General features: G+C 54.3%; 2 protein-coding genes across 3 annotated transcripts; both read right to left on the bottom strand.

The window, feature by feature from the left end:
- LOC139790968 (IgGFc-binding protein-like) lies at positions 1–17367 on the bottom strand. 2 transcript variants are annotated; one of them, XM_071732738.1, is made up of 13 exons: positions 17285–17367; positions 15074–16321; positions 12603–12919; positions 11740–12061; positions 10789–11423; positions 8569–9133; positions 6987–7579; positions 6283–6856; positions 5594–5793; positions 4082–4465; positions 2014–2300; positions 1812–1844; positions 497–609 (listed from the first exon to the last, which is right to left on the bottom strand). In XM_071732738.1, the coding sequence occupies exons 1-12, from the start codon at positions 17340–17342 to the stop codon at positions 1838–1840; spliced, it is 5190 nt and encodes a 1729-aa protein (XP_071588839.1). In that variant the 5' UTR covers positions 17343–17367; the 3' UTR covers positions 497–609; positions 1812–1837. The 2 variants fall into 2 exon arrangements, with proteins under 2 accessions (XP_071588838.1, XP_071588839.1); XM_071732737.1 differs by lacking the exon at positions 1812–1844 and having other exon boundaries at positions 1–609.
- A 1596-nt stretch (positions 17368–18963) lies between these two features.
- Positions 18964–22282, bottom strand: LOC139790969 (sushi, nidogen and EGF-like domain-containing protein 1). The gene is made up of 7 exons (XM_071732739.1): positions 22246–22282; positions 22132–22167; positions 21362–21492; positions 20712–20993; positions 19935–20072; positions 19210–19400; positions 18964–19094 (listed from the first exon to the last, which is right to left on the bottom strand). The coding sequence occupies exons 1-7, from the start codon at positions 22280–22282 to the stop codon at positions 19091–19093; spliced, it is 819 nt and encodes a 272-aa protein (XP_071588840.1). The 3' UTR covers positions 18964–19090.
- Between the last annotated feature and the right edge of the window lie 427 nt (positions 22283–22709).

The following is a 22709-nucleotide window of genomic DNA, read 5'->3' as shown; positions in this document are numbered from 1 at the left end:
TGTAAGAAGAAGCTTTATTGGTGCACCCGAAGCAGCAGCGTTAGAGGGAGGACAGTAAATTTTTGGGGCAAAACAGCTGGGATTTGGGTCTGTTGGCCTCCATTTGAGTTTTCTGCCCCCTCAAAGGTTCCTTCATCCCACTCAGGTGCAGATGGAGCATCTCAGCTTCGGGCTCCACCACAAGGAGATGGGGGGGGGTGTTGAAAATCCACGTTTTTCCATCACCGATTTGGGGCCAGATCGAGAGTTTTGCCCTTTTTGAAGAGTTTTGCCCTTTCTGAGGAGTTTTACCCTTTTTTTTTGTTTGTTTTTTGTTTGGTTTTTTCTTGCAGGTGCTGGACCTCCCCCCACTTGATGTCCTCCTCTGCTTGGTGTTGGGTCTCCAAACCCAACGGAGATGTTGGGCGGCGCCTCCAAGGATGCGGGGAAATTCCGGAGAAGAAGAGCAGGAGGTGATGGAAGGGGGGGGGGGAGGGGTGGGCGTTGGGGGGAGGGTGGGGTGGTGGGGGATGGGCTTGTCCCCTCGGGGCCTTCCCTTCGTGGTCTCCTTCTACTGCAGGGGGGTAGGTGGGGGCTTCCACTTCCGTCCGCACGAGGTTGGAGGCGCGGCTGGAAGGAGAGGAGAGTTGGGTGACCCTTGAGGCCCTCCTGGTGGGGGGAGGGGAGGAGGAACCATTGGGCCTTTGGCCGTGGTCAGGAGGCCAAGTTGGGGTCTCGCCACCCACGGGAGCTTCGCCCCAGGTGACCCCGGGGGGGTGGGGTTGGGTTCAAAAAGTCTCCGAGCCGGAAGGCGTCGGTGGGCGTCGTCTTCGAAGGCGCTCGGAGAAACCTGGGGTTGGGGAGGGGCCCTGCCTATGGTTGGGGGGGGACTCCGTGGTCTTTGGGGTCCCTTCCAAGCCAGCCAATCAGGGGAGGCCTTCTGGCTGCCTCCAGCTCCCTGGGAGGAGGTTGGGGGGAGGGTGGGGGTGGTCTCTTCACCCAAGGACCAAGCGCAGGGCCAAGAGGTCTCCAGTGGCATCAGGGAAGGTTTGGGTTGAGGTTGGTTGGAGATGGGGAGAAACTTCTGCACCCAAAGGGTCGTCAGGCCCTGGCACAGGGTGGGGGTGGAGTCACCAGGCCTGGAGGGGTCTGAAAGTGGTGGAGATTTGGTGCTGAGGGACACGGGAAGGTTGGTGGACTCGGGAGAGTTGGGTTAAGGGTTGTAGAGTTGGGTTAAGAGTTGGTAGAGTTGGGTTAAGAGTTGGTAGAGTTGGGTTTAAGGGTTGGTAGAGTTGGGTTAAGAGTTGGTGGAGTTGGGTTCAAGTTGGTAGAGTTGAGTTAAGGGTGGTAGAGTTGGGTTAAGAGTTGGTAGAGTTGGGTTAAGAGTTGGTAGGGTTGAGTTAAGGGTTGGTAGAGTTGGGTTCAGGTTGGTAGAGTTGGGTTAAGAGTTGGTAGAGTTGGTTTTAAGGGTTGGTAGAGTTGGGTTAAGAGTTGGTGGAGTTGGTTCAAGTTGGTAGAGTTGAGTTAAGGGTTGGTAGAGTTGGGTTCAGGTTGGTAGAGTTGGGTTAAGTTAGGTAGGGTTGAGTTAAGGGTTGGTAGAGTTGGGTTAAGGGTTGGTAGAGTTGGGCATCACAGTTTTGGGGCCATTCCTGTTTTTTCCAGGGTGTCCTACGCCAAAAGCTAAGATTGGGTGACTCCAGAGGGGTCTCTCTACTCCTGGTCCATCCTGAGGCATCGGAACCTCCCCGGTTACCGAGGGTAACGGATCCGGGAGGGTTGAACAAACGAAACCTCATCCAATCCCAGGCCTGGGGGAGCGGGGGGTCCCTTACCAGCATCACCTCCTTGGTTGTGCGTGTCAGTCGCTGTGGACGAAACCAAAGAAGATGGAGGAATCCTCCTGGGGTGCAACCTAAACCCCAACCCCCCCGGTGTCCCCACGGAGATTCTTCCTTTCCCTCTGGCTTGCCCGGGGCTTCCGTCCAAACCCCCCCGAGGCCGTGGGCGGGGGAAGGGTCACGTGGGGTCACTCACCATCCCGTGAAGTCTTTGGCTTTCCAGGCATCCACCACCTCCGAGATGCTCCCGGCGGCGCGGCCACCCGGCAGCCGGAGGTCGTCCCCGGGGTCGCCGTTGAAGTTGCCACAGGGGGCACAGAGCCGGTTGGCCAGAGCGGCCCCGACGGTCACTGTCACCTCCCCCTGGGAGCTGAAGAGCACGTCCACCCCCGAGGAGTGGGAGACGGTGACGTTGCCCACCCCCGCGGCGATGGAAACGGCTTTGGACACCGCGGCCGGGAGGGGGGTGAGGAGACCATTGACCTGCAGCGAGGCAAAAAAAAAAAAAAAAACCCAAAAAACCCAGAAATGAGGCCAAAAAGTCCCAGGAAAAATCAAACAGTTCCAAGGTGGGGTTGAGGTCGACCACTGGAGGACGTCAAAAGGGAGAGGAGAGAAATCCCCCCCAATTTTTTTCATCAAATCGCCATAGATGACGCCCGTGGCGCCGACAAAGATGTCCAAGAGCACTGGTCCCAGTACAAACCCTTGAGGGGCACCACTTGGGGGCTCTTCACGTCTTCATTCTTCACCCCATGACCCTTGAGGAACCACCTGGGGGTTCCTAATTCCATTTCTTGATTTAATTATTTGCCCCCACGACCTTTGAGGAACCACTTGGAGGTTCCTAATTCCATTTCTTAATTTAATTCTTCCCCACAACCCTTGAGGAACCACCTGGGGGTTCCTCATTCCATTTCTTAATTTAATTATTTGCCCCCGTGACCCTTGAGGAACCACCTGGGGGGTTCCTAATTCCATTTCTTAATTTAATTATTTGCCCCCATGACCCTTGAGGAACCACCTGGGGGTTCCTCATTCCATTTCTTAATTTAATTATTTGCCCCCATGACCCTTGAGGAACCACCTGGGGGTTCCTAATTCCATTTCTTGATTTAATTATTTGCCCCCATGACCCTTGAGGAACCACCTGGAGGTTCCTAATTCCATTTCTTAATTTAATTATTTGCCCCCATGACCCTTGAGGAACCACCTGGGGGTTCCTAATTCCATTTCTTAATTTAATTATTTGCCCCCACGACCCTTGAGGAACCACCTGGGGGTTCCTAATTCCATTTCTTAATTTAATTCTTCCCCACAACCCTTGAGGAACCACCTGGGGGGTCCTAATTCCATTTCTTAATTTAATTATTTGCCCCCACGACCCTTGAGGAACCACCTGGGGGTTCCTAATTCCATTTCTTAATTTAATTCTTCCCCACAACCCTTGAGGAACCACCTGGGGGTTCCTAATTCCATTTCTTAATTTAATTATTTGCCCCCACGACCTTTGAGGAACCACTTGGAGGTTCCTAATTCCATTTCTTAATTTAATTATTTGCCCCCACGACCCTTGAGGAACCACCTGGGGGTTCCTAATTCCATTTCTTAATTTAATTATTTGCCCCCATGACCCTTGAGGAACCACCTGGGGGTTCCTAATTCCATTTCTTAATTTAATTATTTGCCCCCATGACCTTTGAGGAACCACTTGGAGGTTCCTAATTCCATTTCTTAATTTAATTATTTGCCCCCACGACCCTTGAGGAACCACTTGGAGGTTCCTAATTCCATTTCTTAATTTAATTATTTGCCCCCACGACCCTTGAGGAACCACCTGGGGGTTCCTAATTCCATGTCTTAATTTAATTCTTCCCCACAACCCTTGAGGAACCACCTGGGGGTTCCTAATTCCATTTCTTAATTTAATTATTTGCCCCCACGACCCTTGAGGAACCACCTGGGGGTTCCTAATTCCATTTCTTAATTTAATTATTTGCCCCCATGACCCTTCAGGAACCACCTGGGGGCTCCTCATTCCATTTCTTAATTTAATTATTTGCCCCCATGACCCTTCAGGAACCACCTGGGGGCTCCTCATTCCATTTCTTAATTTAATTATTTGCCCCCATGACCCTTGAGGAACCACCTGGGGGTTCCTAATTCCATTTCTTAATTTAATTATTTGCCCCCACAACCTTTGAGGAACCACTTGGAGGTTCCCCACCCCACATTTTCACCCCACCCTTCCCCCCCCACCTTACCCACACCTCCAGGTTGGCGCTGAGGGTGATAAAAGCTTCGCGGAAGAAGACGAAGACGGCGGCGGGGGCGGGGGCGGCGTTGTCCTCCCGGCACTCGCTGACCTCCACCACCACCTTGAACCAGCCGGGGGATTGCTCGTCGCAGAGGGCGCTCACTTTGTAGGTGCCACTGGCCAGGAGCCGCCCCCCGGCGCCGTCGAAGGTGTCCAAGGAAGCCCCCGGGGACACCCGGCACCGCCCTTCCCGCTTGACGCAGCCCTGGGCCCCGTCCCGCCGGGTGCAGACCTCGTCCCGGGGACACGCGGTGTCCCGGCAGAGGAGCCCTCGGGAGGGGTGGCAACTGCACTGGGTGGAGCAGTTTTGGGAGGTGATGGTTTCCCCTGCCTGGGAAGGAAGGGTTTTGGGGTTAACTCCACCCACCTCATCAAAGATGGACTCCCCAGAGCCATGACGTCATCCCCATGGGACAAATCCCCCCCCCATCAAACGAGTCTTCAGACCTCTTGAACCATCCGGATGGGACAAACCCCCCCTCACCGAAGGAGTCCTCCAACCACCTCGTTGGGACAACCCAGCTCCCCGAACATGGACGCCTCAACTTCGTTGCCTCGACTCAACGGGACAACCCAACCCTCCACAGGTGGAGGCCACAACCCAGTGGATCACCCCACCTCATCGCCCCCAAACCAGTTGCCTCCACTCAACGGGACAACCCAACCCTCCACAGGTGGAAGCCAGAAACCAGTGGATCACCCCACCTCATCGCCCCCAAACCAGTTGCCTCCACTCAACGGGACAACCCAACCCTCCACAGGTGGAGGCCAGAAACCAGTGGATCACCCCACCTCATCGCCCCCAAACCAGTTGCCTCCACTCAACGGGACAACCCAACCCTCCACAGGTGGAGGCCACAACCCAGTGGATCACCCCACCTCATCGCCCCCAAACCAGTTGCCTCCACTCAACGGGACAACCCAACCCTCCACAGGTGGAAGCCAGAAACCAGTGGATCACCCCACCTCATCGCCCCCAAACCAGTTGCCTCCACTCAACGGGACAACCCAACCCTCCACAGGTGGAGGCCACAACCCAGTGGATCACCCCACCTCATCGCGCCCAAACCAGTTGCCTCCACTCAACGGGACAACCCAACCCTCCACAGGTGGAAGCCACAACCCAGTGGATCACCCCACCTCATCGCCCCCAAACCAGTTGCCTCCACTCAACGGGACAACCCAACCCTCCACAGGTGGAGGCCACAACCCAGTGGATCGCCCCACCTCATCGCCCCCAAACCAGTTGCCTCCACTCAACGGGACAACCCAACCCTCCACAGGTGGAGGCCACAACCCAGTGGATCACCCCACCTCATCGCCCCCAAACCAGTTGCCTCCACTCAACGGGACAACCCAACCCAGCAAAGCCCCAAGCCGGTTGCGTCCTCCGGAAGAGGACAACCCACCCCCAACTCCCCCTTCCTCAACCAGAAGACCTGGAGGGGGTCAACCTCACCTTGAAATACCGTCCCTGGTGGGTGCAGCCACACTGCTCCAGGGACACGCAGGCCTCTCCGTCGAAGAGGAAGCCATCGTCACACTGGCAGCCCTCGAAGCAGGTCCAGCTGCAGGGGGGTGGCACGGAGAGGCTGGCGCAGGTGAAGTCGCAGGTGCGGGTGCAGAGCTCGTAGTGGCTGTGGGGTGGGCAGGAGAGGGCTGGGGGGAGGGGGGAGGAGAGAAAAAAAACACAGAAAAAGGGGAGAAATGTTATCGGCGCCCTAAAAAATCCTTCCCGGGACACCACGGGGTGTCCCCCTGGTCTTGGGCGTCTCTAAAGGCTCCAAAAGGTCTTAAAACCCCCAAATTCTGCTCTTAACACCCAAATTAAGATCACCGGGTGCCCGTTTTGAGGTCATTTGACAGAAATGTTGGGGTTTTGTTGGTGGAATTTCTCTCTCTTCCAGGGTGAGGTTTTTTGGTGGGAAATAGGTGATTGAAACCCCCAAATTAGATTTTGTTGTTGCTGTTGTTGTTCTTTTTAGGTTTAAAAGGTGAACTTGCCTCAAAAGAAGGGCCAAAAAAAACCAAACAACAAACCCCTCACGTTTGAAAAATTGGAAGGTTTTGGTGCAGTGAAAAAAAAATGTGGGTTTGGAGAAGAGGAGGAGCTGGAGCATCTCCAAGGAGATACCTCGGAGGACTTACGGCAAAAAGTGTCCGTCCTCCACCCGCCAATCTCGGCGCCGGCCGCCTGGCACGCGGCGGCGTAGGCCTGGAGGCTGTAGCAGAGGACATCTTGGGCGCCGCCGGCGGCACAGACGTCGTGGAGGCAGTGGTTGAAATACTCCACGGGGCTCACCCGGCGGTGACACGACCCAAAAGGCCCCGCCGGGTCCCGGATGAGCCCGCAGGAGTCGCCGGCGCTGTAGGGAGCCGCGGCGGCGGCGTCACAGGCCGGGCAGGCCGCGCCGGAGCAACCGTCGGTGCAGGCCCCGTTCTCCGTTGGGACCTTCCAGGAGGTGACGAACTCCTCGGTGCTCTGCGCCAGGGACCCCCCGGGCAGCTGGAAGTCGTCCCCGGGGTCCCCGTTGTAGTTGCCACCCAACCCGCAGACGCGGCCCCGGTAGACGTCGGGGATGGTGACCAGGAGGTAGGTGGCCGTGTTGTAGAGGAGCCGTAGGCCGGCGGCCGTCTGGAGGACGATGTTGGTCCCTTCTTGGCCAACCCGGACCTTCTTGTCCCGCGTCACCAGCGGCAGCGTGTAGCGATCCCCGTCCACCTGGGGGGGGGGGGACACAGAAGGTGGGGAGGGGCTGTGACACGTGTGCCCCGCGGGTTGGGGACATCCCGGCGGGGTTTTACGCCCGGCGGGAGCTCGGCCGCGCGCGGGCCGCCGCGCCTCGACTTACCATCACCTCCCAGCTCCGTCCCCGCTCCACGCTGAGCGTGTACCCGTGGATGGAGACCACCACCTTCTTCATCAGGGCCACGTTGCCCCTCCCCCCCGCGTCCTGCTCCAGCAGCACCGTGAAGTTGGTCAACCCCCGCCCCGCTCCGCAGAGCCGCGCCAGGACGTAGGTGCAAGACCCCGGGAGGTCGAAAGCTCTCCCGTCGAAGGTGACGTAGTGGGGGTCGCCCGAGACCACCACCCGCCCGTAGCCGGTGGGGTAGCACCCCAAGACCCCGTCTTCCACTCGGCACTCCTCGTGGGCTCCGCAGAAGGCCTCCTGGCACTCCAGCACCCCCGGGGCTCGGCAGCGGCACCGCTCGCGGCAGGAGGCGTAGAACACCTCCCCCTTCTTGTAGTAGCGGTCGCGGTGCTCGCAGCCGCACTCGCCCGCCGGCACGCACTCGTCGCCGCTGAGGAGGAAGCCCTGGTCGCAGAAACAACCCTCAGTGCAGGCCACCAAGGAGCAGTCCCCGGGGAGAAGCGGGCCCCGGCAAGTGGCCGGGCAGCTGGTGCCACAGAGCTCGTAGTGGGAATGTTGGGGGCAGGAAGGGCCTGGAAGAGAAAGGTGAAAAAAGATGAAACTCAACTTGGGAGCGGCGGTTGAAGGCCTCGAGGTGAGGAGGTGGCCCAAGGATGTTTGTGCCCCCCACCAATCCTTTGGGATCTCCAAGGCCTGAGCTGGGGCAGCCCGGTGGTGGGACACGAGGATCCTTGAGGTCCCTTCCAACCCAACCCAACCCAACCCAACCCAATCCAACCCAACCCAATCCAACCCAACCCAACCCAACCCAACCCATGGTTCCGTTTCCGTCAGCGCGTGGAAGGCTGGGGAGCCAATGCAAAGGAGTCGTGGGTGGTGGAGCACCAGCAGAGGTGACTTAATTTGCATAAATATGGGTGACTGGGATTTATTTTCATTTCCCCCTCCTTGCATTAATTAAAGATGCGAAAGAGATCAGGGTTTATTTTTGCATTAATTTGCCTTAATTAAATATGTGGAGGGAGATCTGGATTTTTTTTTTTTTTTTTTTTTTTTTTGGCCTCCTCCACCCTGTTGTTCATAGAGCCTCTGGAGGGCAACTGGAATTTATTTTTTTCTCCCCCTTTCTTGCATTGAGAAAGCCAAGGAGATTGGGGTTTATTTTTTGCACGAAGGAGGGAGCAAATTTTGTCTCAAAAATGAGTCGCGTTTGAACTCAATTTTTTGGCTTTGGGGCTGCAGAAGGAGAGAGACTGAAGTAATAATTCTGGCAGGAAAATCCTGATTTGCATCTAAATGCATCTTTTGTCTGCAGGGCTGGAAAAAGGGAGGCTGACATCATCCTTTGGCCATGAAAATCCTGATTTTTTTTTTTTCATCATCTCTGCATCTAAACCCATCGTTTGGCCTCAGGGGTGGAAGGAGACGTTTGTAAACGGGGAAAATCAACCCGATTTTGAGTTTCTGCTGCCTCAAAGTAAGGCCACGAGGGTTGGTTGGGCTCCCAACCTTTTTCTGGCCAAGCCCTGGGGGGGGAAGGTTTTTGGGGGGGCCTCCTCACCGCAGAAGGTCGGCGTCCGCCATTGCTCCACGGCGAGGCCGTGGCTCTGGCACTGGGTGACGTAGGCCGCGATGGCCTTGCAGAGGGTGTGCCGGTGGCCTTTGTAGTGACAAGCGTCGAAGGCGCAATCCTCCAGGAAGGGCGCGGGGTCGAGGAGGAGGTGACAATGCCGGAAGGGCCCCCCGGGTTGGGCGATGACCCCGCAATAACCTTCCCCGCGGTAGAGCCGCTTCTCCTCCTCGGTGCAGCTGGGGCAGTTCTTCCCGCAACCCCCCGAGCAGCCGGGGACCTCCCCGACCTTCCAGCTCTCGGCCAGTTGGGTTTCATCGGCCGCCCGCCGGCCCTCGCGGGTGAGGAAGTCGTCGTCGGGGTCGCCGTTGGCGTTGCCGCAGAGGCCGCAGACGGCGCCGGCGTAGTCGGCGGGGAGGAGGACGCGGGCGTAGCTGTGCCAGTCGAAGCTGACGCGGAGGCCGAAGGCCGTGCGGACGAAACCGTGGACGCCGCTGTAGTAGAGCTCGAATTCTCCTTTCTGGGCCATGGGCAGCTCCACGAAGGCCCCGTTGAGCTGTTTGGGGGGGGGGGAAATGGGGTGAAGGGTTGGGTGATATTGGGGTGGTTGAAAGGCTTGGAGGTTGGGGGGAGGTTTGGTGGAACCCAAAGGAATTGTGGGGAAGTGGAAATTGGTCAAGTTTGGGGAGGGTTGGTAAAACGGGGGTGAATTCCTTGAGATTTTGGGGGGGGGGTTTACAAAAAATTTTGCACTGTGAGGGATTTCCAGGGAAAGGCAAATTGGTCAAATTTGGGGAGGGTTGATAAAGTGGGGGTGAATTCCTTGGGATTTGGGGGGTTTTACAAAAACTTTTGCACCGTGAGGGATTTCCAGGGAAAGGCAAATTGGTCAAATTTGGGGAGGGTTGGTAAAATGGGGGTGAATTCCTTGAGATTTTGGGGGGTTTTACAAAAAATTTTGCACCGTGAGGGATTTCCAGGGAAAGGCAAATTTGTCAAATTTGGGGAGGGTTGGTAAAATGGGGGTGAATTCCTTGAGATTTTGGGGGGTTTTACAAAAAATTTTGCACCGTGAGGGATTTCCAGGGAAAGGCAAATTGGTCAAATTTGGGGAGGGTTGGTAAAATGGGGGTGAATTCCTTGAGATTTTGGGGGGGGTTTTACAAAAAATTTTGCACCGTGAGGGATTTCCAGGGAAAGGCAAATTGGTCAAATTTGGGGAGGGTTGGTAAAAAGGGGGTGAATTCCTTGAGATTTTGGGGGGGGGGTTTTTACAAAAACTTTTGCACCGTGAGGGGTTTCCAGGGAAAGGCAAATTCTTCAAGTTTTGGAGGTTTCTTGCAAATCAATGCAAATTATTTGAGATTTGGGTGGTTTTTGGAAACCCTTTTGCACCAGGAGGATTTCTGGGCAAATGCAAATCAGTGAAATTTGGAGCATTTTTGTAAAACCCTTTTCAGAGGGGGAATTTCAGGACAAAAGGCAAATTGTTCAGAATTTGGGTGTTTTTACAAAACGGTGCAAATCCCCCCGAGATTTGGGTGTTGCACAAACACTTCCGCAGGGGGAGGGGCTTCCAGAGAAAGGCAAATTGCTCAAGATTTGGGTGCTCCTGCCAAAAGCCTTTTGGGTGAGGAGGATTTCCGGGCTCCGGGTTTTAGGTTGAGTGGAAAATATTTATTGTTCAGGGAGAAAAAAGAAAAACCAAGGTGGAGCCGGTGCTTTTGTGCAAAACTTTTTGGCCCTGAAAGCAGGGGCAGAATTGAACCTTTCCCAGATAAACTGAGTCATTTCTTGTTTTGTTGGGGTTTTTTTTTTTGTTCTTTGCAGTTGTCAGGGAGAAAGGAAACACAAACTCCCGAATCCCCATGGGAAGCCAAAGGCCTTAAGGGTTTTTTTATGGAATGTGGAAGTGTTTTTGTTGTTACTCATGGATATTACGTTATGCACGGAGATTTTTTTCGGTTTGCTGGAGAGAGATAATAATTTTTTTTTTTTTTTCCCCCAGCTCAACATAAACACGATGTAGGGCTATTTGTTTGCTGGTTTTTTTTTTTTTTTTAACCTGAACTTCTGGTTAAAATTCAGGTGTTGGGAGCCCAACCAGCTCCTCGGGGAGATGCCAGGCAGAAATTGAGGCTTCCACAGGGGGGAAAAATGGAAAAGAAAGCAGCTGGAGGTGCAAGATGGAGGCTTCTGGTAGACGCCTACCTTGACCTTGCGCGGGTGCTCCTGGCTCATGGTGATGACGTTGCCGTAGACCTCCAAGGTGAGGGTTTTGGTGAAGGAAACAGCTTTGCTGCCCCGGTTGTTGTTCTCCACCTTGACGGTGAAGGGGACCAAGTTGGGGTCCTGGCTGCAGAGGGCGGCGAACTGGTAGATGCAGGTCCCTTGGAAGTCGTAGCGCGCCCCGTCGAAGGTGGTGTAGTGAGGGTCCCCCGTGCCGATGCAGGTGAGGTGTTGGGTGGCCTGGCAGGTGGCGACGCCGCCCACCGTGACGCATTTCTCGTGGGCTTTGCAGAGGCTTCTCCTGCAGACCACCTCCCCCCCTTCCCGGCACCGGCACCGGTTCTGGCAGCTCCCGTCTTCCCAAAATTCCTCCTGGATCTTGTAGGAGCGCCCGTTGTGGGAGCAGCCGCAGGTCCCCGCGGGGACGCAGGAGGCGTTGAGGAGGACGAAGCCTTGGTCACACTGGCAGCCGGGCTGGCAGGGCTGGGGACAGGAGGTCGGGGGTCTGGGGGCGAGGCAGGTGGCCGGGCACGCCGTCCCGCAGGCCTCGAAGTGGCTGTTTGGAGGGCAGCTCCGGGCTGGGGGAGGGGAAGGTTGAGAAGAGGAATTCGAAAAACCTAAAAAAAAGGCAACGCGAAGGATGAGCCGAGAACTCGGCGTTGAGCGCCCGCGCTGGAGGTGTTGGAATCCCCTACAAAAGGGGCTCCGAGACACCCCCTGGGGACACCCCCAACCTAATTCAGTCCCTCAGGGGCACCCGAAGCCGGGTGAGGTGGATTGTGGGGTGGTCGATCACGAGCAGAGCGCCACGACCCTTCCCTTGACGTTGGCCAAGTTGACTTCTCCAAGCGGCGGCCTGGCCTGAGCTCCACGTGGCCCCCTCCTCCCTTCCCCCCCCCCAAAAATGCTCGGGGACCCCCATTCTGAGCTCACCACAGGCTGCCGGGTCCTGCAGATCTCCACACCCGTCCTGGCAGGAGGGATCCCTCCAGCTCTCGGCCCAGTCCCCCGCACCGGTGGCCCGAGTGCCGTCGGGAAGCGTCGCCTCGTCCTCCGGGTCCTCGTTGAAGTTGCCGCAGAGGCCGCAGGTGGCCCCGAAATAACTGCTGGGCACGGCCACCATGATGGCCCCTTCCTCATCGTAGGTCACCTGGAGCCCAAAATCCGTTTGCAGGATGACCCGGCCCTCGTTTTGGAAGATCTGGATCTTCCCACCTTCCAAGGTGGTGGGCAGGGTGGTGACTTTGTTGTTGACCTTGATGGGAAAGGAGAAGAAGAAAGATGGAGTCCCCAGTGCGTGGTGGCCACAACCCCCCCCCTCAAAAAAAAAACCAATCTTAATATCATCAAAAAAGAGTAAAGCAGCCATTTTCCCCCCCCACATTTTGTAGATCAGAAGATCAGAACCCAAAGGTGTCATGGGAGAAGCAGCTCCATCAACTTTGGGCCTTAAAACCTCATTTTTAACCCTCCAGCAGGGAGGAACCTCTTGTGATTGGCTCTCCATGATTGGTGGGCAAGATGGGAACCTCACAGGAGAGTTGCAGCCTTAAAAATCACATTTTCCACGATACCAACTCAAAAATGATCATGGATGAACCGGAGGACTCTCAGGTTGGGTCCAAAGCTTGATTTGGAGAGTAGAATTTCCCAGTTTCCTGTGGTTTTTTTTGCTGGCTCCCCTCTATTTTACTATTTTTTTTTTTTATTATTTTCTGAATTTCAGCCTCACCCACCAGGATGTTTCCTCCTCTTGGCCCAAGAGGCTTCCGTCCAGAAAACCCGGGAAAACCCACCTGGACTTTGCCTCCCTCCCCTTCTTGGATGGAGACGTTGTAGGCGTAGACGTTGACGTTGGTCACCGACCTCCCCGAGTCTCCTTCTCCCTTCTTCTCCTCCACCACGAAGGGCACCAGGGTGGGGTCCTTGGCACAGGATTTGGCGATGGTGTAGGAACAGCCCCCCCGGATGTCCACGGCGGCGCCGTCGAAGGTGTGGTACTGGGGGGACCTTGTCCCCAAGCAGGTCCCCATGTAGTCGTGAGTGCACACGGCCTCCCCCTTCTCCATCTTGCACGTCTCCTTCGCCCGGCACTCCACCAATCGGCAGGGATCTGCAGGAAGCCACGTGACATTATTTTGGGGGGGGTCGGTGGGGGATTTGCCACCGGAAGGGACCCTGGGGGCGACGCAAGCGTCGCCGTCACCGTAGACGGCCAACCAGCGCCTCCAGCAGGGATTTATCCCCGGTGGGTTTGGGTTGGGTCATCTGGGTTGGTCACTTGAGGGCCCTTCCATTGATTACTCGATGATAAACGATTGATTTATGGGGAAAAAAGGAAAAAAATTGATCCCAAATGGGCTCAACCCCCTTAATCGTTGACTTGGTCATCTGGGTTGGTCACTTGAGGACCCTTCCATTGATTACTCGATGATAAACGATTGATTTATGGGGAAAAAAGGAAAAAAATTGATCCCAAATGGGCTCAACCCCCTTAATCGTTGACTTGGTCATCTGGGTTGGTCACTTGAGGACCCTTCCATTGATTACTCGATGATAAACGATTGATTTAGGGGGAAAAAGGAAAAAAATTGACCCCAAGTGGGCTCAACCCCCTTAATCGTTGACTTGGTCATCTGGGTTGGTCACTTGAGGACCCTTCCATTGATTACTCGATGATAAACGATAGATTTAAGGGGAAAAAAGGAAAAAAATTGACCCCAAGTGAGCCCCCAACCCCCTTAATCGTTGACTTGGTCATCTGGGTTGGTCACTTGAGGACCCTTCCATTGATTACTCGATGATAAACGATTGATTTATGGGGAAAAAAGGAAAAAAATTGATCCCAAATGGGCTCAACCCCCTTAATCGTTGACTTGGTCATTTGGGTTGGTCACTTGAGGGCCCTTCCATTGATTACTCGATGATAAACGATTGATTTAGGGGGAAAAAGGAAAAAAATTGATCCCAAGTGGGCTCAACCCCCTTAATCGTTGACTTGGTCATCTGGGTTGGTCACTTGAGGACCCTTCCATTGATTACTCGATGATAAACGATTGATTTAAGGAAAAAAAGGAAAAAAATTGACCCCAAGCAGGCTCAACCCCCTTAATCATTGACTTGGTCATCTGGGTTGGTCACTTGAGGACCCTTCCATTGATTACTCGATGATAAACGATTGATTTATGGGGAAAAAGGAAAAAAATTGATCCCAAGTGGGCTCAACCCCCTTAATCGTTGACTTGGTCATCTGGGTTGGTCACTTGAGGACCCTTCCATTGATTACTCGATGATAAACGATTGATTTAGGGGGAAAAAGGAAAAAAATTGATCCCAAGTGGGCTCAACCCCCTTAATCGTTGACTTGGTCATCTGGGTTGGTCACTTGAGGACCCTTCCATTGATTACTCGATGATAAACGATTGATTTAAGGGGAAAAAAGGAAAAAAATTGACCCCAAGCGGGCTCAACCCCCTTAATCGTTGACTTGGTCATCTGGGTTGGTCACTTGAGGACCCTTCCATTGATTACTCGATGATAAACGATTGATTTATGGGGAAAAAAGGAAAAAAATTGATCCCAAGTGGGCTCAACCCCCTTAATCGTTGACTTGGTCATCTGGGTTGGTCGCTTGAAGCTCTCGTTGATTATTTAATTAGAAATGATTTGTTTTTAGGTTATTTAGAGATTAAATATTCCTCCGGGTGGGTTTGGCCACCTTGAGCTTTGGTTTGAACGTGTGGGTGGATTGTTTGAGGCTCCTCCCATTGATTGTTATATTTCTGTAAAATTTATATACAATTAACCCATTACAATAGTTATATATTAATTGTAATGATAGATTATTATTTATTTATAGATCATCCAAGTGCTCACGCTTGGATTTGAACGTGTGGGTTGATTGCTTGAGGCTCCTCTCATTGATTATTTAATTATAATAATTGCCTGTTACTTTTCCAGGTCATTTATACATAATTAATCCATGACAATCCTTATATATTAATTATAATAATTAAAAAAAAATATTTTCAGGTTGCCTAATAGAAGGGAACCATCACAGGAGCCCACGTTGGGTTCCTCCCCCCCTTTTAGACCTTCTTGTCCTGAGAAAAGCTGAATTTGAGCCCAAAGCAGCCAAATCTGAGGGGGTTGATTGTTGTTTTTTTTTTTTCAGGAGACAAATAAACCATAACTCCTAAAAAAAAAAAAAAAAAAACCAAAAAGGGGTGGGAGGAGGGCAGGGGGAGGGCAGAGGGAGGGCGCTCACCGCTGTCGCAGACGCCCGCCGCCCCGTAGGCCTTCTGCTGCCGGATCCCCACGCTGAGCACCCCGAAGGGGGACGTGGGGTGCTCCAACTTATGGACGGCGAACTGGGGCCCCAGGGCGAGGCCGGCCCAGGCGTAGTCGGTGCCCGGGATGGGTCTCCACGCCACGTTTCTCAGGGGGGTTCTGTTGAGGGTCAAACCGGAAGTCTCCGAGGTCTTGGCGATCAGAAGGGCGTGGTTGTCGTAACCCTCCAAGGCGAAGAGGCTGTAGGAGCTGCAGTAGCTGGAGACGTCCGGGATGGTCATAAAAAAGGGGTCGTAGGAGATGGAGTCCTTGTCACCTCCGTCGGCGAAGAAAATGACCTGGATGCCGGCGTTGGCCGAGAGGGTCAAAGAGTTGGAGGCCTGGAGGCCGTAGAGCGTCGAGCGGTTGGGCCGTAGCTCCCGGACGCTCTTGGTGGCGCCGTGTCGAGCTTCCAGGCGGGTGGGTTGGGAGGTGGAGACGTAGACGAGGTCGGATTGAGTCTCGAAAGGCAACGGGGGCACGATGAAGGTGGTGCCCCAGCTGGACACGGGCTGGAGCTGCTCCACCAGGTGGTCACAGGTGGAGAACCTGGCCAAGCAAGTGTGGCCGGTGAAGACGGCCACGGGTTTCTGGGCCAGGATCTTGGTGCCGGACATGTCGGCAGCACTTTGGAGTTGGGCTGCTTGGAAAGGTTCCAGGTGGAGGGAGAGCACGGAGCCCCGGGGGTAGGCCCGGCCCTCGTAGGTGACGGTGGCTTTGAGCTGCACCTCGACCGCCGTGGGGTCCTCCCAAGCGGCCACCACGAACTCGCCGTAGCGGTCGGTGCCCACGTTGGGCGTCACCACCAGGTACTCGGTGCCCCAGCTGTGGACGGGGTAGACGACGGCGGAGTCGACCGAGGTTGGCTTCTCGTTGACCATCACCACGGAGATGGCGTTGTTGGACCTGAGCACCACGGTGTTGTGGAAGCTCCTGCTCCCCACCATCTCCGCTTGCGGCGGGATCTTCACCAGGATGGTCTGGCCCGCCGCGGCCTGGACGGTCATCCTCAAGCCCGGCTTCTTCATGGAGATGGTGACGGAGGTGAAGGGCGAGTAGGCCGTGATGAGCAGCTTGAAGTCGCTGTTGAGGCTCTGCCGCAACCCGTTCTGCATGAAGGCCACCACGAAGTCCTCCCCCAGGTGCCGCAGAGACGCCGCCCCCGCCGCCGGGAGATGGAGGCCGCCTGGAAAAGGGAGAGGAAGAGGAGGAGGAGGTGTTGGGAGCCTTCGTCAGCTGCGAGGTCACTGCTGGGGGGCACCAAGTGGGGAGAGAGAGGCAGGTGGGGCTCGAGGTGGCACCTGGGGAGGGGCCTGGGGGGGTATGAGGTGACATTGATTGGGTGGGTGGGTGGGTTATTGGTTGGGTTATTGATGGGATGGGTTATTGGGTGGGTGGTTTATTGGGTGGGTTATTGATGGGATGAGTTATTGGTTGGGTTATTGATGGGATGGGTTATTGGAAGGGTTATTGGTTGGGTGGGTTATTGGTTGGGTTATTGGGTGGGTGGGTTATTGGTTGGGTTATTGGGTGGGTGGGTTATTGGTTAGGTTATTGATGGGATGGGTTATTGGGTGGGTGGGTTATGGGTTGGGTTATTGATGGGATGGGTTATTGGGTGGGTGGGTTATTGGTTGGGTTATTGATGGGATGGGTTATTGGGTGGGTTATTGATGGGATGGGTTATTGGAAGGGTTGGTTGGGTGGGTTATTAGGTGGATTATTGGGTGGGTTATTGGTTGGGTTATTGGTTGGGCGGGTTATTGGTTGGGTTATTGATGGGGTGGGTTATTGGGTGGGTTATTGGTTGGGTTACTGGTTGGGTTATTGATGGGTGGGTTATTGGTTGGGTTATTGGGTGGGTGGGTTATTGGTTGGGTTATTGATGGGATGGGTTATTGGGTGGGTGGGTTATTGGTTGGGTTATTGGGTGGGTGGGTTATTGGGTGGGTGGGTTATTGGTTGGGTGGGTTATTAGTTGGGATATTGGGTGGGTGGGTTATTGGTTGGATTGGGGTGGGGGAGGGCAGAGTTTGGTCTCTCCTCAAGGGCTGGGGGGGTGGCCCTGGGAAAAATCTTCTGAGACGATTCCCGTTTTGGGGGGAATTTTCCAGGTTCTGATGAGTTTCCCCACCCTCTTGGCACTCACCCCACCACAGGATGGCCCAGACCCCCAGCACCGCGGCGGCGTCGCCCCTGCCCCCCATGGCTCTTGGGCTGCAGAAAGTAACAAAACGATCAAATCGGAGAAAATTTTCAAAACTCCACCTCTTTTTTGTCCCTGCCCCCAAATTCTGAGGTTTTGTTGCACTTCCGCTCCTCCCAAAATTCCACATTTTTCCCACTCAGACCCCCGCCCGCCCCCAAAAAGTGAGATTTTTGCCCTTGCCCCCACCCACCACTGTGTCCTGTTGCATTCACCCCCCAGTTCTGCTTTTTGCACCCACACTCCAAAAATCCCCCAAATCCGGTTTTCCCCCTCAAAATCCTTCCCCAAATTACTTTTATTGCACATCTCCCTTTTTTCCCATTTTCCCTTTCCTCACTTTTTTCTTTTTTCCCACTTCCCTACTTTATTTTGCCCCATTTTTCCCTTTCCTTCCCAAATTTCCCTTTTTTTTTTTTTCCCTTTTTTCCCCCCTTCCCTTTTTTTTTCCCTTCTCCTCCCTTTTTTCCCCTTTACTTCCAAAATCCCTTTTTTTCTCTCCCTTTTCCTTCTCTCTTCCCCTTTTTCCCCTTTTCCTGTTTTTTCCCCCTCCACCTTTTTCCCTTCCCCTCCTTTTTCTCCCCCTTTCCCCTTTTTTCTTCCCTTTCCTCCCCTTTTCCCCTTTTTTCCCAGTTCTCTCCTTTTTTCCCCCCTTTTTATCAGTTTCCTCCCCCTTTTTCCCATTTCTCCTCATTTCCCCTTCCCCCCCCCTTTTCCCCTTTCCTCACCTTTCCCTCCTTTTTTTCCCATTTCTCCCCATTTTTCTTCCCCCCCCCTTTTCCCTTTTTCCTCTTTTTCCTCTTTTCCCCCTTTTCCCTCAATCTTTTCCTCCCCTTTTTCCCCTTTTTCCCCTGAAAATCCCTTCAGAACCCCTCAAATTCCAGAGCACCCCCAGGGCTGGGGGGAGGAATTTGATGAATTTCCCATTTTCAGCTCTTTCCTCCTCCCAAAAATAAATCAAAATCATTATTTTTGTACCTTCCCCCTCTCCCTACCTCTGCCTTTTACTCGAGCCCCAAAATCCTCCGTTTTCTCCTCAAATCCTTGAAGCAAATCCCAGCCCCAACTTCTTGGTCCTCCTTTTATTCTGGGGGGGGTGGGTTGTGTGGGGGGGTGTGTGGTTTTTTTTGTGGTTTGGTTTGGGTGTTTTTTTTTTCAGAAAGAGGGAAAAAAATAAAATGACAAATGCAGACGCCCCCCAGGGAGAGGCCCACCCAGTGCTGTGACATCACTTTTGGCCAAAAAAGGTGAAAAATGGGGAAAAAAAAAAAAAAAAACTTGTTTTGATTAAGGCCGGGCCAGGTCTGGGGCAAAGAGCAGCAAAAAAAAAAAAAAAAAAAGTTGGAATGACTGAAGAAGGATTTGCTTCTGCTGCTGCCTTTTTTCTATTTTTTTCTATTTTTTCCCATTTTTTCTCTTTTTATTCGCCTTTTTTTTTTTGTTTGTTTCTCTTTTTTCTTTTTTTACTATTTTTTCCCTATTTCTGTGTGTACAGCCCCAACCTGCCCAGGATTTTTGGTCTGCAAGGGGGACAAAACACCAAATCCACACCTGGAGAGCGTCCGAACCCCCAAATTCACGCCCAAAAGCGCCCAAAACCCGAGGAATTTCTGCAAATCTCCCCAACGAGGTCACGAGAAACGCTGCCATGGCTCAACTCTGATTTTTATTGCTCTGGTTGGTTCATCCCCCCCACGTGACCTCCTCCTCCAACCTCAACGCTGGGGTCGACGCCGCCAACATCCGGGTTCATCTACGAGAAGAAACCAAGAACTCAACGTTTTTTCCCCGAGCGATTCTCCGTTCTTTTTTCTTTTTTTTTTTTTTTTAATTTTTTTTGAGGTTTTCACCCCAAAACTCCAACTCACAACCAGCAGTTGTTGATGTCGACCACCTTGGGTGGCTCGGGGGGGACGCCCGTCACCTTGAAGTCATCCACCTGGAAGACCCAACGGCCCCGGACGCCGACGTTGGAGGTGTCGGTGACGTTGACGATGGCCTCGGTTTGGGAGCCGGGGATGTTGTAGAAGTTGGTGTCGTCTCCACTGTTGAAGCCGGCCTGGAAATGGGACCAAAATGGAGGCTCAACCCCCACCCAAGGAACCAATCAGGTTGGACAACCTCCTACTGCTCTTGGGGGGATCCCCCAAAAAAAAAAAAAGTTATGGGTGAACCTCCAACCGTTGGTCAACTCAGGGTTGTCCACCCCTCAAAAAAAAAAAAAAAAAAAGTTTGGATTGGTCTCCAACCTTCAGCGTTGTCGGCACCGAAGGATTTTGTGGACCAACCTCCAACCTTCATTGTCCCCAGGAAGTGGCACCCCCAAAAATCTTCTGGGTCAACCTCTCCTCATTGTTGTCCCCGGATGGCCCGGGACAACCTCCCACCGTGGCCAAACCTTCAACATTTTCCTCTCCAGAACAAATCCCGACCCAAACTCCTCCCGTTGGGGTCGGTTTCCCCAAAACCCTCGGGCTGGGCTGAGGTCCCACCTTGGTGTTGTCCCCCCAAAACCCACCCGTGCTCAACCTCCTCCCCTCCCCCCGTTCCCCAACTCCCTTCATCCCCCAGGGGATCCTTCAGCCCCACCTACGTGGGCGGGGGTCCCCCCGAGCCCCGTTTCGGCGTCCCCCCCGCTGGCCTCCCCCGTGGTCCACTGGATGTCCCCGTAGTTGAAGATGATGAAGGACTTCTTGGTGTCGGTGGTCAGGACGGCTTGGAAGGTGTTGACCTGTGAGGAAGAAGAGGGAGAGGTGACCCCAGAAGGGGTGGGTTGAGGAGATCTGAAGGGGGAGGTGTCAGCTGCTCGCCCTTGGAAGCCATCTTGACCAGGCCTGAGCCCTCCTGTCTGGTTGGTTTTGGTGTCTGCCTCCCCAGACGAGATATTTTTGGGGGTCTCGACCAAGGCCCCGTTCTCTGCAGGAGGGAGGTGGCCAAGAGGGTCGTGGCCGAGCTGGTTTGGCACCTTGGTGACCTCGGATGTCGTGGAGGCAAATGGATGGGTGGCCAAGGCCAACGGGTTGGCGGTGGAGGCCAAGAAATGAGTGGTGAAGGCCGCGGGTGGAAGGTGAAGGCCAAGGAAGAGGTCACAAAGGCCAAGAAACACATCGTGAGGCCCAGAAAGGGGCCACGTGACCAAGAAATGGGTCACGTGACCCATAAATGGGTCATGAAACCAAGAAATGGGTCATGAAACCAAGAAATAGGGCAAGGAGGCCAAGAAATGGGTGAGGAGGCCACAAAGACCAACGTGAGGTCAACTGTGAGGCCAACGGAAGGGCTGAAGGTGCAAGAGGTGGGTCAGGAGGACACCAAGTGGGTGATGGGAGCTCCCGAGTGGGGTCCCAAAGCCCCCAGGTGACCCCCCAACCTTCTCGGAGACGGAGCCGTAGTAGGCGACGCGGTCCCAGGTGGCCACGAAAGCCCAAGTGGCGGCGAAGGGGACGTCGGGGAAGTATTGGTTGATGTCCCGGGTGACGTCCCCCAGCAGGGCGGGGTCGGTGGCCTCGCGGTAGAAGACGTCCCCCCCCAGGACGTTGTTGACGTCCGCCCAGAAGGGGGTGAGGAAGGCGCGGCCGTCGGCCAAGGGGAAGGGGTCGGGGATGTAGTGGTTGACCTTGACCCCGAAGGAGATGACGCCGTTGTTGTTCACCTGCCGGAGACACCAAGGCCAGGACGGAGGTGGCGGCACCCAGCGACACCTTGGCACGAGGTGGGTGGTTGGGGGGGGGGGGTCCCCATCCCCTTTTGGGTCTCTCTGACCACACTCGGGGGGGGGATCAGGGTCCCTTGGGCATCTCCAGGTCAACTTTTGGTTGGCCATGGAGCCCCCAACCACTTCTCCAACCCAAGACCTGGAACCCAACGACCAAACTCCTCCCAAGGTCACCAAGATTTTTTGGGGGGGTTTTGGGGGTTTTTTTGAGGGGGGGTGGGGGTGGGGGGATGGGTCAGGTGACCAAACGGAGCGGAAAAGGGGGAAATGGGAGGAGGGGAGAGGTGGGGGTGGGGGCGCCCTACGTAGAGGTCCCGCTGCTCTTCGCCGTAGAAGGTGAAGGGCGTGGCCAAAGTCAACTTCTCGGAGGTCCCATCATCCAGTTTGGGGTTTTTCTGGTCCCCTTGGTCCTCCCCGTAGGGGTAGAGCAGGGAGGCTGTGGGGGGGCAGAGGTTGAGGTGTTGGGGGGACACCAAACCCCCCCCCCAAAAAAAAAAAAAATCCAAAAAAACTCGTTTTGGGGTGAAACGCAACGATTTGGGTCTTCCGGGATTTAAATGGCCACGTGGGGTGGATTCTGGGGGGAGGGGGGGGGGGGGGAGGGGAAGGGAATCCCCCCCCCCCACCCTCCGTGGAGATTTGAGGGGAAACGACACTTCCCTGCAGAGGTGACCCCATTTTGGGTGGGAAAACGGTGGATTTAGGCAAAACCCACGGTCCCAGCGCTCGCCTTGCTCTTGAGTGGGGATTTGAGGGCAAAAAGGGTGGAAATGGAAAATTTAATTTTCATAAAGCCACCAATGGGGGGGGGGGGGGGGGGGAGGAAGCTTCTCCCTTCCCTTCAAGGAGAAACGTCCGCATTTTGGGTGGGAAAACTGAGATTTTAGGCAAAAAAAAAACCCCAAACGCGATTCTTTTCCTCGCGTGGGGTTTGGGGATAAAAAGGGCAAAAATGGAACATTTTCAAGAAATCAAGAACTTGGGTTTCTTTCTTCCCTCCTGCTGCCACCTCCCAGCAGAAACGGGGGAATTTTTGGGGGAAAAACCCGGGGTTTGGGGCTGTTCCAACTCTCACCTTTTTCTCCTTCCTCGTGGGCACCGCCGGCGGCTCCTGGGGGGGAGGGAGGGGGCAAAGGTCAACCCAGAACCCCCAAAATTCACTTTTTTTGGGGCTTTTTTTCTCACTTACCAAGCAGCAGGAGCAGGAGGGTGAAGGCGAGCGGCATCTCAGCTCCTGCAAAACCCCCAAAATCCCCCAAAATGGGCAAAAAAAATGCAAGGGAAAGAGGACAAAAATGCATCCCCGTTTCCAGTTGCATCCCGTTACCCCCAAAAATCCCCATTTTCACCCCAAAAATCCCCATTTTCACTCAAAATCCCCATTTTCATTCCAAAAAATCCCAATTTTCAACCCAAACCCCCCATTTCCAACTAAAATCCCCCCTTTTCACCCCAAAAACATGGGGTGGGGGGCACTCACCTCGCTGCTTCAGATGTCCCAGAGGCTCCACTTTGGGCTGAAACCCGACAAATTTGGGGTTTTCTTCGGTGGCGTCTCAGGGTTTTTAACACCACCATGAAACGACCCAAAAAGCGCCGGAATCCGCCAAGTTTTGGGTTTTTTTGGGTTTTTTTTTTTTTTTTTTTTGCCTG

The sequence above is a fragment of the Heliangelus exortis genome, unplaced genomic scaffold (genome assembly GCF_036169615.1).
Source record: "Heliangelus exortis unplaced genomic scaffold, bHelExo1.hap1 Scaffold_74, whole genome shotgun sequence".
NCBI lineage: Eukaryota > Metazoa > Chordata > Aves > Apodiformes > Trochilidae > Heliangelus > Heliangelus exortis.
This window is presented reverse-complemented; position numbering and strand designations above follow the sequence as displayed.